Genomic DNA, 22,061 nt, shown 5'->3' with positions numbered 1-22,061 from the left:
ATTGAGATTTATTACATTTGAGCCGATGATCTTTCGATAACAACTTCTCTACCTCCATAAAATTGTGATGAAGTCTACACATATTTTATCTTGTTTATATCTCACTTGTGAAATTTCAACGAATATATTTCTATTATTGTTATAGAGCAAACGAAGCCAAAATTTCAAAACTACTCATTTTCAAGAGAATTCCGATAATCACCCCCACAAAGTGGCTATTTTTGTAAGAGATCCGACCCAAATATAAAGCCCGACCCGAATATTATGCTGACAACAAAATTACAGAAGTTTGAAACAGTGATGAACTCTCCTTTCTTGATTTGCTCAATTTGCTTGCAGGATCAAAATTCAATCACCAAAAAACCCATCTTTTCTACTCAATTTCCCCATTTAACAGAAAATTGGAACTAGGGATTTAGCAGAATTTCAATTATGGTGGAAAAAAGGAAGCCTTTAATTCTTTCTTCCACCAAAAATCTGCTAAATTCACTCCTGAATTCAGAAACCCAAACCCAGATTTCATTATTGTCAACAGTACAATTGAGAGCTGGAATTCTTCAAGTATCAAAAGATGCAAGCAAGATTTCAAACCCCAAATTTGTTAATTTTGATGATTCTGCTTTGGTGGGGTTAACTACTTCTCAGCTTAGAAGACTTTGTATAACTTCTGGTTCACTGGTATGATATGCTTATACCCATTTTTTTTTTCATTTTACGTGCCAGTATGATTCCTTTTTAAAGAATGGATATATTTTTGTTGACAAGTGAGGGTTGCTTAAGTGATTGAGCAGCTCCGTCATCTACCGGTATGTTGAGGGTAAGTGTGAACACTATTGATAGTGAATTTATAGAAAAAAATAGATATTTTCGTTGATGGAACAAGAAGATGATGATACTAGAGTTAGAGCCAGAATTTGAAGCTTATGGGGTCGGGATTCTAATCATTTTAAGTTATTGAGTTTAAATTAATAATTTTGTACATTTTTTACCAAATCCGTATTCCAACTGCGTATTGGGAGGAGGATCGAATAATATGTTGGAATTGATATTGACTCGTCAAAAGACTTAAACTTGGCAAAAAATTATTGGTGTTAGATGGATGACGATGAGACTCGCGTCAGAGCCAGAATTTGAAACTTATGGGGTCGGGACTCTAGTAATTTTGAGTTACTAGGTTCTAAATTAATAATTTGTACATTTTTTGACCAAATCCGTAGTCTAGCTGCTTCTCGGGAGGAGGCTTGAAAAATATGTTAGAATTGATATTGCCTCTCTAAAGACTTGAACTTGGTAAAAAAATTATTGGTGTTGATGGATGATAATGAGAGCTGAGTGAGAGCCAGAATTAGAAGCTTATGGGGTTGGGATTCTACTCTTTTTAAGTTACGGGGTTCTAAATTAATAAATTCTGCATTTTCGATGTATTTCGTAAGAAAAACACAGGTTCGAACCTATACCCAATTTGGTTCAGACGAATCCATAACTCGTATTCTGGCCGTGTCCGTGGAGGAGACTCAAAGAATATGTTGAATTGGTTGAAAAACTTAAAATTAGTAAAAAAGTTATTGTTGTTGACGGATGAGGATGAGACTTGAGCTTTTACTCTAACACCATATGTCGAATTGAGTATAAAACCTGAAATTTGGAGAATGATGTTTTTATTTAAGCATTAAGTTTTTGTCCTTACTCTTCATTGTATTATGCTAAAGATGGAAACTTTAAACTAGGATTCTGAGGATCATCTCTGTGAAGTGTTGACATAAGTGTTCTTGGTTTCTTCTTGTTTGTTTTCTTTTTTTGATTCTTGGCTGCAATGCTGGCTTCCAGAAGTGCTGTAGTTTTGTCCCCAAATGACAAGTATTAAGATGGAGACTGCGTAGAGAGTGATTTATTGTTCATTATACATTCATTTATTTAAATTGGAATGTTACTTGGCATTAGGGCTGCGTATCGGTCGGTTTGGTTCGGTTTTGAAGTTTATCGGTTTGGCTTATTGGTTATCGGTTTGTAGAGATGCTAAACCGTTAAAGAACCATTAAGATATTAGTTTATCGGTTTTGATCGTTATCGGTTCGGTTATCGGTTTAACTGTTAAGATTTGACACAAAAAAATCATTGAAAATCACTTGTTTCTTACAAACCAAATAAACCATGCACATGAGTTCACAAGTTATATCTTGCTCAAAAGCAAACACTTTTACATTGTAGAATAACTAAGTGTTTGAGACAACCAAAAATAAAAGTAGGAAACCAAACTCTAAGTAAGGACTTTATATACAAAATGGTATAAATATAACTATTTAATTTACTATCGGGTTATCGGTTAACCCGTTGAGAAAAAACCTCAAACCGTTAAGAACCGATAACCCGATAACAAAAAAATCAAAACCGTTATCAAAACCGCTAAACCAATAACCCAATACTGATAAACCAACAACTTTTTTCGGTTCGGGTTATCGGTTTCGGTTCGGTTTTGAACAGCCCTACTTGGCATGCTGATTGCTATTGTTGATTTAGCTTCTTCCTTTCATACTTCATCACATAATTGATCTTCTGAGCATTAATTTTTAGCTAACTAACAAATTTCATTAAGGCTACTTGTGAAAAAATAAGCAGTAAAGATATAGCAGTATTTGCATTTGCAAATACCATAGTCTAGCTGATAAAATTACCATCAACAGCTTACTCCTTTTATTGATCTTGTTTTAACTTGTTACTGCCTCACCAACTTAGACATACGTGATTCTGTATGACTTTGTGCTCCATTTTTGCCATAGGTACTCATCAAGAATGTCAATACAAGTCAACAAAGAATTGGACAAGTGGTAGTTCTAGATCCTCCCAGTTCGGACAAAGTTTTATCTGAGTGTAGCTCATCATTGTCACATTCTTCCCTGACAACATTTCTGTTGCCATTACATAGCTATCCTGATTGTCACAGTATTAAACCAGATGGAGAAGTTGCTTATTTATCTCCAATTCTGGCATTTAACCTTAATTTACATTTGTCATGCTTGAGATCAATGATTCACCAAGGCAAAGAAGCTTTGTCACCAATATTTGAGGCCAAATCAGATAACATAGTGAGTGAAAAAGATAATGCTCTCATTACTCTAGGACTTGAACCTTTAGATCAGTTACCAAAATATGCCACACACCTGAGGGCTTCTTTTGTGAAGATACCAGAGTGTGGCACTGTTGATTCAGTCAAAAAAGATTCATCTATAGAAGCTGAAGATCGTCAAGAGTTGATTGATATGGAATTGAATAAGTACTTTGGAGTAGATAGATTTCTTTCTAGAGGTGATCTTTTCAGTGTATGCATCAATTGGAACTGCAAATTGGCTCTCTGCATTCCTTGCAGTCAGAAGAAGCAAAGTGATGGTTCAGAACTTATATATTTCAAGGTTTTAGTTTTATTTCTTAATGTCATAGGTTCATGAGTAACTTAAATGCCTTGACACTCACTCTTATAAGTAAGCATCCCAGGTTGTAGGTATGGAACCTTCTGAAGAACCTGTTCTAAAAGTCAACCGTACTCGAACCGCCCTTGTACTTGGAGGGAATGTACCTTCTGCTGTTCCTCCAGATTTCTTGATTCCTCGGCCACAAGGTTCCCTGCCTTTACAAGTGAGCACGGTGAAGACTTTGGCCTCCATACTTATACCACCATTATGTCCATCAGCCCTTTCATCAAAATTTCGGGTTGTTGTGTTGTTGCATGGCTTGACTGGTACGTTTAGACTTTGTCATCTGTTGGTTAATTGGAAAGATGCTACTTACTATTTGCAATTTGATCTTCTTTTCTTTTCTTAACTGCTTTATGGTATTTTCTTTTATCACGTTTCACTTGACGTTGCAGAAACTAGCATGATGGTTCTCAAGTTTGTTACATATCTGCACATAATTTCTAGGTCTGGAGTTCAGCGTTTAGATTTTTTAAAAATGAACTTGGTTTATATGTCTATAGTGGATGAGTAGGATAATGTTTAAGTTATTAGAAATGTGATAATATAGTTTTCCCTGATAGATTATTTTACGTGTACTTTACAATTTTTTTTATGCAGGTAGCAGTTGCAGCTTCGTCTATTTATAAAGTAATTTTTTATTGATGGGTGATTTGAAATTTCCTGCAGGATGTGGGAAGAGAACTGTGGTTAAATTTGTTGCTCGCCAATTAGGCCTCCATGTAGTGGAATACAATTGTCAGAGCATATTTGCAAATTCTGATAGAAAAACATCTGCTGCCCTTGCTGAAGCCTTCAGCATGGCTCGCAGGTATTTTGGATTGCCTAGGATTTATTGTGTATTACCTAACTGCGTTGGAGCTCTACCATCAGGTTGTTGACTGAAATTGGAAATCAATATGTCAGGAACCTGATTTTCATTGTTCCCTGTTAGATTGACTACATAAGGCTAACTTAAGATTTTTTAACTTATACAATGCTACTCAGCCCTCAGTTAATTTGTCTTTTCCTCTACCTCAATGTCCTGCCTTGAAGGAATAACTTTTTGTAATTGAGAACATACAATAAGGAATTCATCACTAGATTCATGAGAATAAATTACATATGAAAATCTTCACGTTTAAGTAATTACTTGTTATTATGATTCTCATATATATTTCATGATTGTCTTTAAATGGTTCCTCTGAATTAATTTATAGAAGCTACTTTCCCTTTCACTTTGTTCAAGTTTATTTGGGCCTTTGTTTTATAAGGTAAAAAAGTTCAAAAGGATTACTTGGGCGAAAAAAATTTCCACAGAGAAGCTGAAGGTAAATTTACTGAACCTACAAGGATTTTAAGCCGAAGACTCAATTGAATCCCACTCAATTTCAATTTACTCAGCAAAAAGCTCAGTTTCTAGTTTATTTGGGCCCTATCTTAAAGGAACCATCTTCCATATCTGAGAAATCAAAATTGATAAAGTACACCAAATTTATATTCTTAACTATCTTTTTTCACGTGGTCTGTATGGACCAACGCCAACCAACCACTTCTACAACATTTCGACAATGAAATTGAACATGTGTTAAACCAACCTCAGTTCAGGAGGTAACACCGTCTACATTGGCCTTCCCCCGAGCCTGCATAGGTGGGAACCTTCTGGCCCTGGGGTCCGCCTGTTAAACTAACCTCAATTAAAGTCCATTCCAACTCTATTTCAAATTCATCTTGTCAAACAGTGTCAAGTAAATTAACATAAAAAAACTGGTTGTCTTTAATGTGTTCTTTTATTCCTTTGCAATCAAATGTCACTACAGGTACTCTCCTACTATTCTACTTCTTCGCCATTTTGAGGCCTTCCGTAACTTGGCCTCTAACGAGGGTTCACCACATGACCAAGTTGGTATGAATTTAGAAGTTGCATCCGTCATAAAGGAATTTACTGAGCCAATTGCTGAAGATGAAGAAATTTACTCAGAAGGAAAGTCAAATGCTCATGATGTAAGATAAAATCCAAGTTCCTTTGAGTTTCATGTCTTTGTGCAATTCATATCATACTGAACAATGTTGATGAATTTTCTTATGAATTATAGTGATCATCATCAATTGGATTATTTTGTTTTTCTTTCCTGTTCACTTTTCCAATGTTTTCATGTTGTTCTAATTTACTTGGGTTCATCTGCATTTTTTGAATTTTTTCTACCACAATTCACCTCATGTTCTTTCCTTTTAAAATGAATTTCTTCTACCACAACTTACCCCATGTTCTTTCCTTATAAATAAAATAAAAATTTACCCTATGCTCTTCCTCATCAAGTCCATTATGCATATGGTTATTATCATATCCTTTGTTCTTTAGGGGTGGGGTGGACCTGTTGACAGATAGAAAGGCAATGACAGAAACATTACTTTCTATTGCCACCCCTCTTTCTGAAAGGTGCTGCTTCACACGATATACGGGAGAAGAGTCAGGTTTATGCTTATTCTTGTCTTTTGTTGATGCAGCAAGTAAAGGTTGCTCAACCCGTAAATCGGCACCCGGTGCTGTTAGTTGCTGCTGCTGATAGTCCTGAAGGCCTTCCACCAACTATTAGGCGTTGTTTCAGTCATGAGATTAGCATGGATCCGTTGAATGAAGAACAAAGGAAGGAAATGCTCACCCAGTCTCTTCAACATGTTAGTGAACTACTTCCAAATGTAGGTAAACTTGATGTTTCCTTTTCTAGTGTTTGTGATCTTAATATTCACTACTATGTACGATACACTGGCACTGGGTATGTTGTTGTTGTACAGTACACTGGTCCTAATGGCTTATATTACACTTTAGTGGCTATAGGCCAAAAGAGCCCTAGTGCATTTAAACTCTGTGCATGAGAATGCCCATGAAATTGAGAAACTTGAGGAGTATAAAGGGTGAGAGAAAGGAGGTGGTTTGGGGAGAAGACGAGCAATGGAAGGACTCTCATCTATTCCTTTCTGTTATTTTCTAATTACTGAAGTTATGGGTGCCAATTGTCATCATTTTTGTTGCAGATTTCTTTGGAGGACCTTGTGAAAGATTTGGTTGGTCAGACATCAGGATTCATGCCAAGGGATCTGCGAGCTTTAGTTGCTGATGTTGGTGCAAATCTAGTCCATAGTCACGGTAGTCAGGATGTGAAGGTTGTGCATGGAGATCTGAAAGAGGGTTCTCATGAGAGCAAGCCAATTGAGAATGATGGCTCACATGACTCGGCAAAGTCACTAAGCAAAGAGGATGTAATGAAATCACTGGAACGATCAAAGAAAAGAAATGCAACAGCATTGGGTACTCCAAAGGTAAAATCAGAAAATGATTACACAAACAAAACTAATCTTCTTGTGCTTCTTTTGGGTTGGTTGGACTCACTCAGCATTTTAATGTTTTCTGCAAGAAAGCGAAGCATCAAACTTTCCTTCTCTTTTTTTTGTGTGTGTTGGGTTGGGGGGCAATAAAAATTGGTGGAAGTTCAGATATTCACAATTGGATTCTTATGTGCCGACTGCTTATATTGGTTTGGTACATCTTTTCTCGTCTAGTATTGGATTGTAATACAGGCAGTCAAATATTGTCTTGAAAAGTCTAAGAGCCCGTTTGGATTGGCTTAAAAAAAGTAGCTTTTAAGTCAAAAAATAAAAAGTCAAACTTAAATGACTTTTAAGTCAAAATAAAAAGTAGGGGGAGACCTACTTTTAGTTTTTAACTTTTTTTTTAAAGTCATTTTAAACTTATTTTATGTTATTTTTAACCTTGCCAAACACTTCCAAAAGCTAAAAATGACTTAGAACTGTTAAAAGTAGGTTTGACCAACTTTTAAGCCAATCCAAACATGCTTTAATTCTTCTGCTTGAGAAAATGCTTATATATATGGTTTACGCTAGTTTAGGTTCCAAATGTCAAATGGGAAGATGTTGGTGGGCTTGAGGACGTGAAGAAATCAATTTTGGACACTGTACAGGTATTGCTTTATCTTACTCCTCCACAACACTTGGAAAAACTAAAGTGAATAAGCTTTCTATTAAAGTTGACACTTGGTTATGCTGACGTGTGTCGAATTGAAAGTTACACTTTTCATTTCTGTTATCTTTCGGATGATGTGACTTCCTTTGTCTTCTTCATTTGTAATGCAGCTGCCTCTTTTACATAAGGACTTGTTTTCGTCTGGATTGCGCAAGCGATCTGGGGTTCTTTTCTATGGACCTCCTGGTACTGGAAAAGTGAGTTTATGAGTTGCTTTATATGGTGTCATATCATCCGTATTGTTCAGTCATGTTCCCGGACGTTTATAATACAGTCTTTTGTTATTAACATTTTGTTGAATTGTTCAGACTTTACTGGCAAAAGCTGTTGCTACTGAATGCTCCCTGAATTTTCTCAGTGTGAAAGGGCCCGAGTTGATTAACATGTACATAGGAGAATCAGAGAAAAATGTTCGGGACATCTTTCAGAAGGTAATCTATTTTTTGCTTTTGCTAGGATGCTTTCAAAAAATATGCTGCTTGTTCGCAATTTTTCTGCAATATTGCAGGCCAGATCAGCTCGACCATGTGTCATCTTCTTTGATGAACTTGACTCGCTTGCTCCTGCCAGGGGTGCTTCTGGAGACTCCGGGGGCGTAATGGATCGAGTGGTTTCTCAGATGCTTGCTGAGATTGATGGCCTGAACGACTCTACCCAGGTTAGCTACTCTACTCAATCACAAAATAGATCTTTGTTCTCTTTTTTGATAATCGAGAAATACCCAATGTCTAGCTGGGGCACGGTTTGCAATTTTGGTGGAGAATGGGCCCGCACTCTACCCTTCTTCACTTAAATAACCTACTTTTGTCTGCAATAGGATTCAATATCGTGACGTGCACCTAATCTACACTTCACGTGTTGCGCTCTTACCACTAGACCAAAGCCTTGGGGCTAGCGTTTTGTTCTCCTTGGTACTTATTAACTAATTCTTGGCCCCTCTTCTATACAGGACTTGTTTATTATTGGAGCTAGCAACAGGCCAGATCTTATTGATCCTGCCCTTTTGAGGCCAGGGCGATTCGATAAGCTCCTTTATGTTGGTGTTAATTCTGAAGCCTCGTACAGGGAGAGGTACTCTTGTATTCTGACCCTCTTCTGTACTTATCTTTGTTTTCTCCATTTGATTTCTTGAATTTTCTATAATATTTAGGGTCCTTAAAGCACTTACGCGGAAGTTTAAATTGAAAGAAGATATATCTTTACTCTCAATAGCAAAAAGGTGTCCTCCAAACTTCACGGGAGCCGACATGTATGCACTGTGTGCTGATGCTTGGTTTCATGCTGCGAAGCGCAAGGTGAGTGCTTGAATCCCATATTTCTAATTTTCCAATACTTTACTTAATTGTGTCGGTGCAATAGGTAACAGAGAACAACTTGGCAATTCTAACCAACCAATGGTATCTCAATTTTATTAAGCATATGTAAAGTCTTCTGTGCATTATCGTCATATCTGTTTCGTGAAAGATATTGAGCAATTTAGTGGTTCTTCTGTAGGCATTAGCTTCAGATTCGGATTCAACTGGCTCAGATGAAATGGATGTCTCAATTATCGTGGAATACGAGGATTTTTTAAAGGTAAGACAGCCACTAATGGAATGTTTTGAGGTTTCTCTATGGGTGGACAGAGGTGGATCCAGAATTACGCATGAGTTCAACGTTTGAATTTTTACCATTTAGTCCGTTGCATTTGTTATTATGGATTCATCGAAATTTTAGTAATTGTCTTAACATAAATATTACGCTCCGTGTTGATTTAAGTTGAGCCAGGATACATCTGCCTCTGTGAGTGGATATATATCCTATGATACTAGTTAAATGATCATCTTTCTCCATTTTGAAGGTCTTGGGAGAGATCTCTCCCTCGTTGTCAATGGCGGAGCTTAAAAAGTATGAGTTGCTCCGGGAACAGTTTGAAGGATCATCAAGATGATAGAGGCGTTGCTCAGGAAGACTGAAGTGTCACCGTGCACGGTTAGGGTTCCTCCTACCAATGGGTCAGGAATTCGAGTCGTGACTCACCCAAATGCCCCCCAATGGCCCTTTCTCCTTTCCGGGTCTGGATTTTTTGTGTCGTTTCGACAGGAAGAAAGAAAGATAAAAAGGATACTCAAGATAGATTATGGATCTGCTATCTACTTCCCATTTTGAGTTAGAGTTGATAATAATTGTCATTCTGCATTTGTTTTTGTGTATATAGAATAAAATAAAATCATGTACTAGTTGATTTAGCAATGAAAAAGCTATATATTTCTATATGGTTATTCACTACAATTCTTATATGTCAATGAAAATATACTTCAGAAATGGAATGGAATAAAGAATGAGATAGTCTTTATCGTGTATCGATTATAAGATCACTCTATGAATAGATCAGTGTAATCTCTCATTGTTCACGACATTCCTTGTTTCTGGCAAGAACGGCTCTTACGTGGAGGAGTAGAAGTGTTGGTCTTCTTCGGATAATTTGTTTGTTTGTGCCTATTGTTACCTATCGAAGAACCTCCATCTCCCTCCTCGGAGCGAAGAAAGAAGAGCACGAACAAGAGGTTGTCCAGTGGTTCTGCAATTAACATTAAGTAATCATGTTAAGCTAATAATTGCCTGATATATTTTTTTATTTTATCTTTTATTTACTTAACCACAATTGATTAATGTGTATTTTTATTTTTATTCATAATTCCTTAGGTCAAATTAAAGGGATGCTGGCCTAAAGAATATGAGGGATCACAAGAAGAATATTCAGTGTCATCATCTCTTTTGGGATTTATAATATTGATGATAACAACAAATATATATGGACAAAATTAATTTTGAAAGAGACGTTTTTTTTATGATTATGAAATCGCTTTAAATAAATCGATTAGCAGGGTTAATAAAGGCATGTAAAAAATTGGAGAAAAATGCTAAGCAGAACAAGACAAGTGAATTAAAACATTTATGAGGTGATTAGGCTATATTTACATCATCAGTATTAGAGAATAGAGATTGAGACTTCATAGCTACTAGCTATTACCATCAATCACCTTTGCTATTAGTGACAATGATTATCTTTGTTAATTACGTTACTGTTAGTTGCTATTGTATTTATCGCCTTTGTTATTATAATTCTATCCACAGTCACGTCGTTGTCATCATAAACGCCTCTCTGCCATCACTATCAGTCACGCCATCACTGTGATCAATCCTTACCATCAAATATCAATCACCTCCACTATCACAACTAGCACTGCCGTCAACCATCACCAACACCAATATCAATCATCACACAATCTTCAGCCACCATTATACCACCACGAATTACTAACTTCAATCGACTCCATTATCACAATCACTACCATCAATATCAATTTCCACCATCGCTTCAGTGATTACAACACCAACCATCATCACTACAAACCATCTCCACCATCACTTACAAATATAACAGTGCCATTTTTCTTTTATCAAATAATGCTTTTATTGAATTTGTATATTTTTCTAATGTTAAATTACTTTTTAAATTTGAATCACATATTTATTATGTCTAAACATAAAATAAATTATGTACTTTTAGATATTAAAAAAATAAACGGTCTCAATCATTTCATATTTAAATTAAGAAACATATCTTAATTATTGTAAATTTGTAATGTACATTTTTAAATTTACACATGCCAAAAATGAAAGGAAAAGTTCAACAGTTTGAGAGGGGTAACGACCAACTTTTTACAGTTTAGGTATAAACAAAAATAAAATTATATTACAAAGAAACTATATTTTACAGTTTAAGAAAAAAAAACAGTTCTTTTTCTTTATTTAGAAAAAAACAGTTAACCATACAAAATGAGAAAAAAAGAAAAGAAGTAAAAGGAGGCTTTTTCTCTCTCTTTCATTTCTCTCTCTCTCATCATTTTTGAGCTAAACTGAGATCGCACTAATTCGATCCAATATATATTAGAAATTGAGATACTTTGAGCTTTTCATATACTGTTTTTTTTTTTTCATATACTGATTTTTTTTTTGGTGAATTTGTTTTATTGTTTAAAAAGGTCAACTTTGTTGGTAAAAGATTGTTTTTTTTTCTACTTTTTTTGATTGGTTGAGCAGAATTTTTTGGGGGTTTTCTGGGTTTTTGCTAGGTTGTAATTGGGTGAAGGAATTTTTATTTTTTAATTTTATGTTGGAGTTGAATTTAGGGATTTGGGGGTTTGAGAATATTCTTAAAATTTCATTTTTATACGATTTTGATTTGGTTCTGAAGCAAGTTTTTGTTTTATTATTTATGGGTTTTTGTTGTTTCATGTTGTAATTTGGTTAATATATTTTATTTTAATTTATTTTTTATAGTTGAAGTAAGGGGCTTTGAGAGTTTTGAAAGTGTTCCATATTTTCTAGGATTTTGATTTGTTTCTGAAGCAAGTTTTTCTGGGGTTTTGTTGTTCCATGTTGTAATTTGGTGAATATTTTAGTTTTTTTTTTTGTAGTTGAAGTTTAGGGTTTGAAGATTCTTCAAATTCCAGTTTTTCTATAATTTTGATTTGGTTCTGAAGCAAGTTTTTGTTTTTGTTGTTCCATGTTGTAATTTGGTGTGGTTGAAGTAAAGGGGATTGAGGGTTTGAAAATTCTTGAAATTCCAGCTTTTGTTGAATGATTTCTGTAGGGAGTGGGATGGAAGAAAGGGGTTAATTTAAGAATTTGGTGTTAAAACAGAGATGAATAAGAATAAATTTGAAGAAGGAGAGACTTGTGATGATTCAACTGTTGACCCTGATATTGCACTCTCATATATTGTATGTTTTTTAACTTCCTTTTTCTTATTTACTTTCCAAGATTACATTTTTATTAATCAGTGTTACATAGGGATATATGTAGGTAGAAAATGTAGAGAGAACTTCTAATACTTGTGTAATTGTTGTCTGTGATGAGCTTAAATGGAGTGACAGGGTTAGTGAGGATTCATTAAGGTGTAGTTGTTGCTGCAGCAACAGTAGTAGAATATATAGGTTGCGGCGAAGCTAGAGTATAGCTTGTTGACCATGATATTGCACTCTCCTATATTGCATGTTTTTTGTCCTTCCTTTTCTTGTTCACTTTCCAAGCTTACATTTTTATTAATCAATGTTACACAGGGATATATGTCAGTAGATATTGTAGAGAGAACTTCTAATACTTGTGTAATAGTTGTCCGAGATGACCTTAAATGGAGTGACAGGGTTAGTGAGGATTCATTAAGGCGTAGTTGTTGTTGCAGTAGTAGTAGTAGATTAAATAGGCTGCATCGGATCTTGAATATAGCTTGTTGTTTCGGTCGAATCCAGTAGCTTTGGTCCAAATCCTATACTTGTCTTAAGAAAGTTCAGTGAATATGTGCAAATTATTAATTTGGAATCCAGTAACTTAAAAGAACTAGAACCCCGAAATCATAAGCTTCAAATCCTGGCTTCGCTTAACATGGGGAACCAGGCAAGGGTAGAAGTCGGAATTGGACCCATACGGATTGTGTGATAGACTTCAAGCAGTAACACTAGACTATAAGTGTTGGTTAGTGTTACATTTTCTAGCTGTGAACTAAGATTTGAACTTCAACTTCTTATAATCAATCATTAACTTTCCCTGTGCCCTGAACTTGATGAGTCCGCCTCGTGATACTTTTCATGAATCCTTTGCTCATTTAACAGTAAACTCGGGTGCCTATGTTGCTTCTTGCTTGTACCATAATAAATCGCAATTTGTTTAGTTTATATTTGAATTTGCTTTGTCTTGATTTTTATGCTCTCCCTAATATTTACTCAAGCCTCAATCAACCTCTAAACTTTGTCATCGCCATGTTTATGCTTTTAATATCAATTTTGTGATTTACCTTACCAAAGAAGTATCATTCTGCATATAATTCTTGCGCCATCTTAGCTCTCTCACTTTTATTTTCAACTGGCTGTCATGTTGAAAGTTGAAACTGATAAAAGAACTTGCTGTTGCAACAGCCCGTTTCATACAATTGTATTATGCACTTTCCAGCTTCTCACATAGCTGTTCTTATTCTTTCAAGGATGAGAAACTCCAAGATGTTTTGGGACATTTTCAAAAGGATTTTGAGGATGGAGTTTCATCTGAGAACTTGGGTATTACAATGGCATATCCTTAGAATCAGAAGTTCGTGTTGACGTGCCTCGAATTAATGACTATCGATTTGTATGTGTTGCAGGGTCAAAATTTGGTGGATACGGTTCATTTTTACCTACATATCAGCGATCACCTTCTTGGACTTGTACAAAGACTCCACTAGATGCCTACAACAATAACATATCAATATCACTGAGCAATTTGCGCCCAGAGGTAGCTACTGTTGAGAATATAAATAAGTAAATAAAAGTGTGCTCTCTATAATAACGTAAGCTTTTAAATGTGATGGTCACACACTTCCATTGTTCCACATAGTATCAAAGCAGATAGAGGTCAGATAGAGGTCCTGGGATCGAATAATTGATTAAGCTTTTAGATGAGATAGTCACATACTTCAACTACCTTCTAATGAAGTTGTGTTTTATTAACAAGTACAATTGCTTTCCTCACATATTTCTACTTTGACTAAGCAATATGCATCATCTTGTTATGCAGGGTGGTTGTCGACCCTCATCAGCCTCCTCATCTGCTTCTCTATTAGGAAGGCCCCTAGCATCTTCTGCCTATTCGTCAACAATAGTACCTGCACTGAAGGCTCCAGCAGCTAATGGGAAAACAAATTCAGCTCTGCAACCTACGCAAGATGAAGACTCCACTTCAAGAAGCGAACTAGTCAAGAAGCCAACAAATCTCTCAGACAAGAAAGCTCCCAAGTTGCATGCGAGAGTTGGTGTTAAAAAATTGTCAACCCAAAAGAAAGCTGAAATCTACAGCGGCCTTGGCCTTGATGTATCTCCATCATCATCGCTGGATGATAGCCCGATAAGCAGTGAAGGCATATCCCATGACCTTAAGGATTCCCGATATGAATCTCCGACAAGTATACTTCAGGTGAATGCTCTCACCCTCTCCTAAAAGCATAAATTTTTTCTTTACATCTCTTCCTTTTTTTGGTCAACTTGACCTTGGGTTCTGCATTTTTTTCATCCATGTGTTGAGGCAGATTATGACCTCATATCCAATGCATGATGGACTATTGTTATCCCCGCTTTCGGATGATCTGCTTTGCTTGACTGAAAAAGGAAAGGTACGGGGGGAATGTGGATCCGAATGTATGATCCAGGAAAGCCTAGAAACTTCTGTTGCCTTAGTAAATGGAGCTCATTATGCAAATAGGAAATCTTCGGAAGCTAGGAAATGGAAATCGTACAATAAAGATGTTTTAGGAACTGGCTATGGCAATGACAATCAAAATGGTAGCGCAGTGCAATCAAAGGAGGTTGATGTAAATGTTATCACCTGTGAAGAACTTGTTTCTGAGGCATTAAAGCTCCCTCTATTATCTAATCCAAGTCATAATGTTGCTGATCCTCTAAAAGATGCTGGCAGAATAAGTGACAGTCCAAGAACAGCCGTTAGGGATAGGGCAACGGAATGCTCATCCTATAAAGCTGGTTCACAGGAAAGTCGTTCACCAGTAATGCTGAAGGTTTCTGCTGCTGTTGGTAATAAAAGTTTTGTTGAACATAACTGCTTGATAAAGGAAAGAGTTAATGTTGGAAAAACTGAGAAGCCATGTTCATCCGGGGAGTATCCGATATTGACTTCAAATGAACCAACTTCCCTTGATGCTTTGCATGCCAGCCAAGACAACTGGGATCATAGTGTACAAGGTATCGATTCCAGTGGGAAGAAAAGATATGGATCAAAAGGTTCGTCAAGTGGAACCAAAGAAGACGGCTCACAATCTTCCAACTACGTTATGATGAACCATCAGGAGAACCCGAATTGTAGAAGCTCAAGTGGTACTTCTCGTTCACTGGATAAAAATTGCAACCAACACTCCGGTGTTCCAAATAGCTTAGTTGTAGAGAAGAGGAGACATAAAAACAAAGAGAAGAAAATTTCTCATGACAACCACTCTGATGGAGGTATTCATCTTTAGTAGTCACATTTTGAACTTGCTGCAATCGTGAAATTCTGGTATTTATCTTTATTTTCTGTATGGGATGTTTGACAGGTACGAAGGATGCAAATACGAGGAACATAAGTGAGGTGGAATCAGATGTATCTTCCAAAAAAATTATGCGAGAAGATGCACATGATGACGAGAACCAGACCTTCTGCCCTGTTGTTGAAAAGCCTGGATGGAGGTCAAGCAGTAACGTGCCAGGGATGATTCGAGATAAATGTAAGAACAGGGACTCAGAGGATGATTCAAAGAAAGACTTGGTTTCAGCAAAGAACCCAGAAGCCCATATTTCAGATGTGTCAACGCATAAGGGGAAGTGTGACAATAATGATTCTCCGATTAAGAGAAAAGGGACAGAACTTCGAGATAACTTGAGATGTAATCCCCAAGATTCTATGGAAAAAATATGTGATGACATCTCCAGGAAGGAAAAGGTAGCAAGGGTCTCCTTGTCTGACCGGAAGGACACTAGTGCAAGCAAAGGTAGTGTTGGAACAGGTCAAGTTGAAAAGGAACAGCAGGCTGGGAAAGATCTGGATAGTACTCTATCTTTGCAGAGTGTTAAAGTTGCAGATTCTTCACAAAAGGATCTATGCAATTCGCGACCTTCTGTTGCTCCCTCTTCAGCCTTTCCCACTTCTAGTCCCAAGAGGTCTTCTGATGGTGAAAATGATGGGTTCTCCAATGAATCCAGTATGGCTAAGAAGGATAATGCCTGCAATGGCAAGAGTTATGATCTATTATCTGAAGCTGATTTAGAGGAGAAAGATGTCCATCGTGAATCAGGTACAAAAGTCAAAGCAAAGACCACGGTTTCTGGTTATGCAACTCAACAGGATACCGATGTAAGTGCAGATCTGTTACGTCAAGCTAGTCAATATGCTTGCAAGACTGGAAACTCAGACCAAGGCTCTGATAAGGAGAGAAAGAATGACCATCAGTTTCAGAATAGTGGGTCTGTGTCAAATAGGAAAAGAGGTTCCTCGTCACGGCGTAAAGAGAAGAATCGGGATCCAAAATCTGATTCTGACCAACGTAAGACCAAAGATACTGATATCTTAAATTTATCTTCAGACCAAATGCCATTTGATGAAGAGAAGACGGCACCAGGAAAAAATAAGTCTCAGGAGAAATCTGTTGTTGGTTCAGATAGATTAAAAAAGAGTTCTAAGAAGGATCCTTCTGGAAAATTATTGGAAAAAAATGTTAAAAGAGATAATGAATCAAGATTTGTTCATCGTGATGATGCAGAAGTTCGATCGGATGTTGTGGCCCGCCTGGATAAAAGGCAGGCTACACTACCTGATCGAGATGATCAGAGACCATCTAAGGTCATTTCCAACAAAAGTGAGCAGATTAACGTCTCTTCCAAGTCTCCTTTAACAAGAGATCAGAATGAGACAGCTGTATTTAAAGAGCCAGTTCCTGGATCTGAAAGGGAAAATGGCAATGCTTTTGAAAGGGAAAGGTCAAATGCTTCAAGACAGGGTAAAAAAGCTAAAAGCCACCATGGAAATCTACCTAATAATACTTCTAATAAGGTCAGGGATCAAGAGGTTCCCAGTCCTGTTCGGAAGGATTCATCAAGTCAAGCTGCTACAAATGCCATAAAAGAAGCCACAAACCTTAAACACCTGGCAGATCGTCTCAAGGTTAAAAGAATTTACACTTACGTCCAAAGAAAGGAGGGGACAAAATATGGTGGATATACTTTATTATTTGTTTCATTTATTTATTTATGTTGGCATAACTTTGGCTATTTGTTTCAGAATTCTGGATCAAGCGAAAGTACGGGTATCTATTTCCAAGCGGCATTAAAGTTTCTCCATGGCGCCTCCTTACTAGAATTAGACAGCTCCAAGCATGGTGAACAGAACCAGTCAAGGAGCATCTATAGCAGCACTGCAAAACTCTGCCTGTGAGTTCCCTCTTAATGTGAACATGGTTCATTCATTGAGATGACATGCAAAAAACGGTTGCAAGCATGAATGTATTGTGTTAGAAAAGATTGTAGAGTATTTATTATTCCTACATGCCTAAGTTCTTAGGGTCTGAGACACGTCTGCAGCATACTCAATGGAGTCGTTCATGTAAATCTCCCATTAAAGACCCAGTCTGGCCAAGTATGAAGTGTCTCAGCAACTCTTAGCAAATGGCATGCTGTTGAAATATCAAATAATGCCCCTAACTCAGACCTTACCCCAAAATAGCATTCTTTTACTCCCTCCATTTCAATTTGTTTGTCCTACTTTCCTTTTTAGTCCGTTTAAAAAGAGAAGGTCTCTTTTCTTTTTTCGGCAACTCTTTGATTTCAACTTTCCACATGGCATGTTTAAGACCACATGATTAAATGACATTTTGGTACATTCTGCACATCTTTAGTTTAAGACAACAAGATTCAAAAGTCTTCTTTATTTCTTAAACTCCGTGCCAAGTTAAAACGAGACAAACTAATTGAAATAGAGGGTGTATAATTTTGAGTCTTTGTTTGACTTATAAGAATGAAGTTTCAAAATTACAGAATTTTCCTTGACACTATGTTTTCCCATTCTTTACATTATGAAGGATTTAAGAGTAATTGAAGATTTGGATTTTCTTGAAGCCACACTAGCTGTAAAATTTGGTTGATATGTTTTTGATTGTACTGTATCAGCTACTTTATAAGTGTTGAACTTGTTAGCATATTCTTCTCTTGTTGACAACAACTTTAGCAGCCAGATATAACAGTACAATTTTAGTGCTATGAAAAAATCTAATCCAAAGTTGTGTGTTTCAGTTTATATTCAGTTATACCTCATATAATTTTTGGATGCAATTTCTTTCACTGGTGTCATGTATTATGAAAAACTTTGTGACCTAATCTACAACAACAACATACCTGGTGTAATCCCACAAAGTGGGGTACACAAACCTTACCCCACCTTGGAGGTAGAGAGGCTATTCCTACAGATACTCGGCTCTTTGTGACCTAATCTATTCTTCTGAATATGATTAGTGCTTTTCAACTTCCACTTTTTGAAGAGATGTCTATGAGGCCAAGGTTTATGGTGCTTTTGTACTCAATTGGAAGAGCAAATTGGGTAGTACTTTTCAAACATGTGGAATTTATGCTACTTATGGATAATCATATATAGTTTGTTGTATTTTCGATATCAGTTGTTCCAATTTAATGAAAAACTTGACCTACCATCTGAAATGTCAACAAGGATGTATGTTGATTGTTGGTCCTTCTTATGTGCATAGGTTTTGTGGTCGTGAATATGAGAAATTGAGAGACATGGCAGCTGCCGCACTTGCCTATAAATGCATGGAGGTTGCATACATGCGAGTAATTTATTCTTCACAGTCCGATGCAAACAGATACAGAAATGAGTTACAAACAGCTCTACAAATTTTTCCTCCAGGTAATCTGGTTTGAGATGTCTGGGAAATCTACATTTCATATCTTGGTGCTTCTTTAGGCCACTGCTTTAACTTTTGATATTACTAATCTGCTCTTTGATGGTTACTCAATGAACATGTCAAATGATTTCTTGTTTTACTCCATAATCATCTCATGTGTACGTATTGGCTAATGCGTATTTACACTTCTATCCTACTAGTCGGGGAAGTACGGCATATGTCAAAATTAGTGATATCCACTGTTGATGAACAGAATTGCTCAGGGAGAAAGCATTAGTATAAAATATGAGTACTGGAAATAGTTAAACTAGTTAGAGTGTTTACAACCATATTTCTTTAATGAGGATGAGCTGCATTGGACTTTTCTTCTTAATGGTTATTACTCTTACCGAAGGGGATTGGTAAAGTTGTTTCCATGTGACTAGGAGGTCACGGGTTCGAGCTGTGGAACAGCCTCTTGCAGAAATGCAGGGTAAGGCCGCGTACAATAGACTCTTGCAGTCCGGCCCTTCCCTGGAACCCCACGCATAGCAGGGGCCTTGTGCACCGGGCTGCCCCTTTTTATTTTTTTCGTTATTACTCTTACCAGACTCATTATTATATAATAGGTGAGTCTCCTTTCTCTTCTATCTCTGATGTTGACAATTTGAACAATCCAACAATAGTAGACATGGCTGCATCGGCAAAAGTTGTTGGTTCTCCTCAAGTAGCGGGAACTCATGTTATCTCAGCAGGAAGTGGTTCTAGCTTCACGCAGCTAATCAACTTGGTAAGTAGACATATCTTATCATTTTAATGATGAACCAACACCTCAATTAAAGAAATATTTTGTGATAACTAACACTGTGATTAGATAGAATAATTGCCTAAAGAACGGTAAGGCAAAATTAGCTGTTTGAACTGACATTCATTAGGCTTCATCATCTTTCTTCCAAGGGATTGAACTTTGTTTTCCTGTCGCCTTAATTGTTAGCTACCATTTTATTTGGGTAAAGGACATGAAAAAAGGCTTACTTGTCAAAACCTTTTTCCATAAATATCCGTTAAGAACTCAGGTTCTAGGTTCTGAGTTTTTGATAGTTTGACTATGCAATGTTGTTTCAATTTTCTAACATATAGTTTTGTTATTTTACAGGCACAGGCAGTTAATTTTGCTATGGAGGGCTCCAGGAAATCACGTGTTGCTTTTGCAGCTGTTTATCCAGGGCCGGGAGATTCACAATGTAAAGAGGGTGCATTATCCGTTAAGAAGGCCCTTGATTTCAACTTCCAGGATGTGGATGGATTATTGCGTCTTGTGCGGGTCGCCATGGAAGCTATCAGCCATTAGAGTGCAAGCTGTTGTTGAAATTGTCCACTTTTTGGAACATAGTTTTGTACCCGCTCTCCATTACTGTCAGTTGAGCAAGTAAAAAAGAGGATCTCTTGGTTGGAGTTGCGGATGGATTTTGCTATATCATCTCCCAAAGTTTATCTTATCAATGCTCCTGTACACCTCCACAGTAATACCTGAATTTTACTGTTTATAAGATATTTTAGCAGAAGAGGAGTTTTGGAGTAACGGTAAAGTTGTCTCTATGTGACATGAACTGGGTTCAAGCCTAGGAATCAACCACTGATAAGCATCAGGGCAGGCTGCCTACAACACACCCCTTGGAGAGTGGTCCTTCTCCGGACCCTGTGTGAACATGGGATGCTTCATACACCGGGCTGTCAGAAATTCACATCATTCAGTTGCCCGTTACTTGTCCTGCTGACTTGGTAAGATGAGCATCCGTATCTGTGTTAAATAAGTTTCCTCAGGGGTCCTACTCTTAGACCAGATTACCTTTTTCTCAGGTACATAAGAAACCGAGATAACTTGTTGGTTTTGACACAGAAGGAAAGATGTTGGGAGTTTTACTTAAAGGAAAGTGCAGAAGTATAATGTAACCAATATATATGCTTCACATGGATTGTTGATTAGAGGATGAGGAGTTACTATACCTTCTCCCTGTAAGTCGATTGCCCACAGCTGAATTCTACTTGCAAAACTAGAGAGATATTTGCCTAATATGTCTTGGTTTGTTTGTTGCAGCTCTACTTTTTGCAGATAGCTTACTTGGCTACTTGCAGTTTCACCTCTTCATTTGGTTAGTACTCCATTATTTCTTCTTTCATAGGAGTTTATCAAATCATATATCATCTTATATCATCTTATATATAATAATAATATTCATATCATATATCATCATGTATATTTTATATTTTATATATGGCTTAAGTCATCGATCGCCCCTTAAAGTTGTCCGCATAATTCACTTAGACACCTCAACTAAGACTTGTACTTATTGAACACCTAAATTGTTCAAAACATGTACTTATTAAACACAAAACGCTGATATGGCAAAAAATATGTTAAGCACTTCCCTGAAGCGCGTGAAAAGATTCAAAATAGTATCTTTTTGAATTTTTTTTACATTTTTTCTTCTTTTATTGACACTTGGCATTATAATTAAATTAAAAACATTTTTCTTCTTTCATTTACACTTTTTTCAAAAAAGAAAAAGATCCCACTCCCTACCTATCATCTTCTTCGTACTTTAGTTTGCAAAACATTCTTCATTTTAGCTACAGAAAGCTTGGAGGTGACACATCTTCAGTATGCAGATGATACATTGATTTTTTGTGGAGCTGAGGAAGACCAACTGAAATACTTAAGGGTGATCCTGGTGCTGTTTGAAGGGGTATCCGGGTTGCACATTAACTGGATTAAAAGTTCTATGTATACTATCAATGAGGTCAACAACATAGAATTGTTAGCTTCAATTCTAGGGGGTGAAGTAGGTACTCTACCTACAACATATTTGGGTATGCCATTGGGAGCAAAATCCAAGTCCTTAGAAATTTGGAATGGTGTGATAGAGAAGTGTGAGAAGAAGCTGGCCAGATGGAAAACTCAGTACTTGTCAAGAGGGGGTAGACTGACCCTCATAAACTCAGTCCTAGATGCTCTCCCAACTTACATGCTGTCTCTATTTCCCATCCCACCAGGGATCACTAAAAGACTAGACAGCATAAGAAGGAAGTTCTTGTGGCAAGGAAACAAAGAGAATAGAGG

The 22,061-nt window shown here is 36.8% G+C and overlaps 2 protein-coding genes across 5 annotated transcripts in view; both read left to right on the top strand.

The window, feature by feature from the left end:
* The first annotated feature begins 267 nt into the window (after nucleotides 1-267).
* LOC102592792 (peroxisome biogenesis protein 6) lies at nucleotides 268-9,754 on the top strand. Its single transcript, XM_006366614.2, has 15 exons — nucleotides 268-678; nucleotides 2,778-3,407; nucleotides 3,490-3,733; nucleotides 4,137-4,278; nucleotides 5,267-5,450; nucleotides 5,955-6,146; nucleotides 6,483-6,767; nucleotides 7,355-7,426; nucleotides 7,599-7,685; nucleotides 7,797-7,919; nucleotides 7,997-8,146; nucleotides 8,438-8,559; nucleotides 8,639-8,783; nucleotides 8,983-9,063; nucleotides 9,329-9,754. The coding sequence occupies exons 1-15, from the start codon at nucleotides 433-435 to the stop codon at nucleotides 9,416-9,418; spliced, it is 2,793 nt and encodes a 930-aa protein (XP_006366676.1). The 5' UTR covers nucleotides 268-432; the 3' UTR covers nucleotides 9,419-9,754.
* Nucleotides 9,755-11,334: 1,580 nt separating this feature from the next.
* Nucleotides 11,335-22,061, top strand: part of LOC102591998 (uncharacterized) — a 13,445-nt gene continuing 2,718 nt past the window's right edge. Inside the window, exons 1-13 of one of the 4 annotated variants that reach the window (XM_015304992.1) lie at nucleotides 11,335-12,257; nucleotides 13,514-13,586; nucleotides 13,670-13,800; nucleotides 14,083-14,478; nucleotides 14,591-15,518; nucleotides 15,608-16,035; nucleotides 16,150-17,211; nucleotides 17,329-17,477; nucleotides 18,803-18,963; nucleotides 19,570-19,730; nucleotides 20,097-20,722; nucleotides 20,801-20,956; nucleotides 21,039-21,093. In XM_015304992.1, coding sequence (XP_015160478.1) covers nucleotides 12,180-12,257; nucleotides 13,514-13,586; nucleotides 13,670-13,800; nucleotides 14,083-14,478; nucleotides 14,591-15,518; nucleotides 15,608-16,035; nucleotides 16,150-17,211; nucleotides 17,329-17,477; nucleotides 18,803-18,963; nucleotides 19,570-19,730; nucleotides 20,097-20,291 — 3,762 coding nt within the window. In that variant the 5' untranslated portion in view covers nucleotides 11,335-12,179 and the 3' untranslated portion in view covers nucleotides 20,292-20,722; nucleotides 20,801-20,956; nucleotides 21,039-21,093. Of the gene's footprint in view, nucleotides 12,258-13,513; nucleotides 13,587-13,669; nucleotides 13,801-14,082; nucleotides 14,479-14,590; nucleotides 15,519-15,607; nucleotides 17,212-17,328; nucleotides 17,478-18,802; nucleotides 18,964-19,569; nucleotides 19,731-20,096; nucleotides 20,723-20,800; nucleotides 20,957-21,038; nucleotides 21,094-22,061 lie in introns of all 4 variants that reach the window. The other 3 variants (XM_006366613.2, XM_006366612.2, XM_006366611.2) reach the window with 3 other exon arrangements.

Source organism: Solanum tuberosum, unplaced genomic scaffold, assembly GCF_000226075.1.
Source record: "Solanum tuberosum cultivar DM 1-3 516 R44 unplaced genomic scaffold, SolTub_3.0 scf00665, whole genome shotgun sequence".
Taxonomy (NCBI): Eukaryota; Viridiplantae; Streptophyta; class Magnoliopsida; order Solanales; family Solanaceae; genus Solanum; species Solanum tuberosum.
The sequence above is the reverse complement of the archived record's forward strand: the minus strand, read 5'-3'. Positions and strand labels throughout refer to the sequence as shown.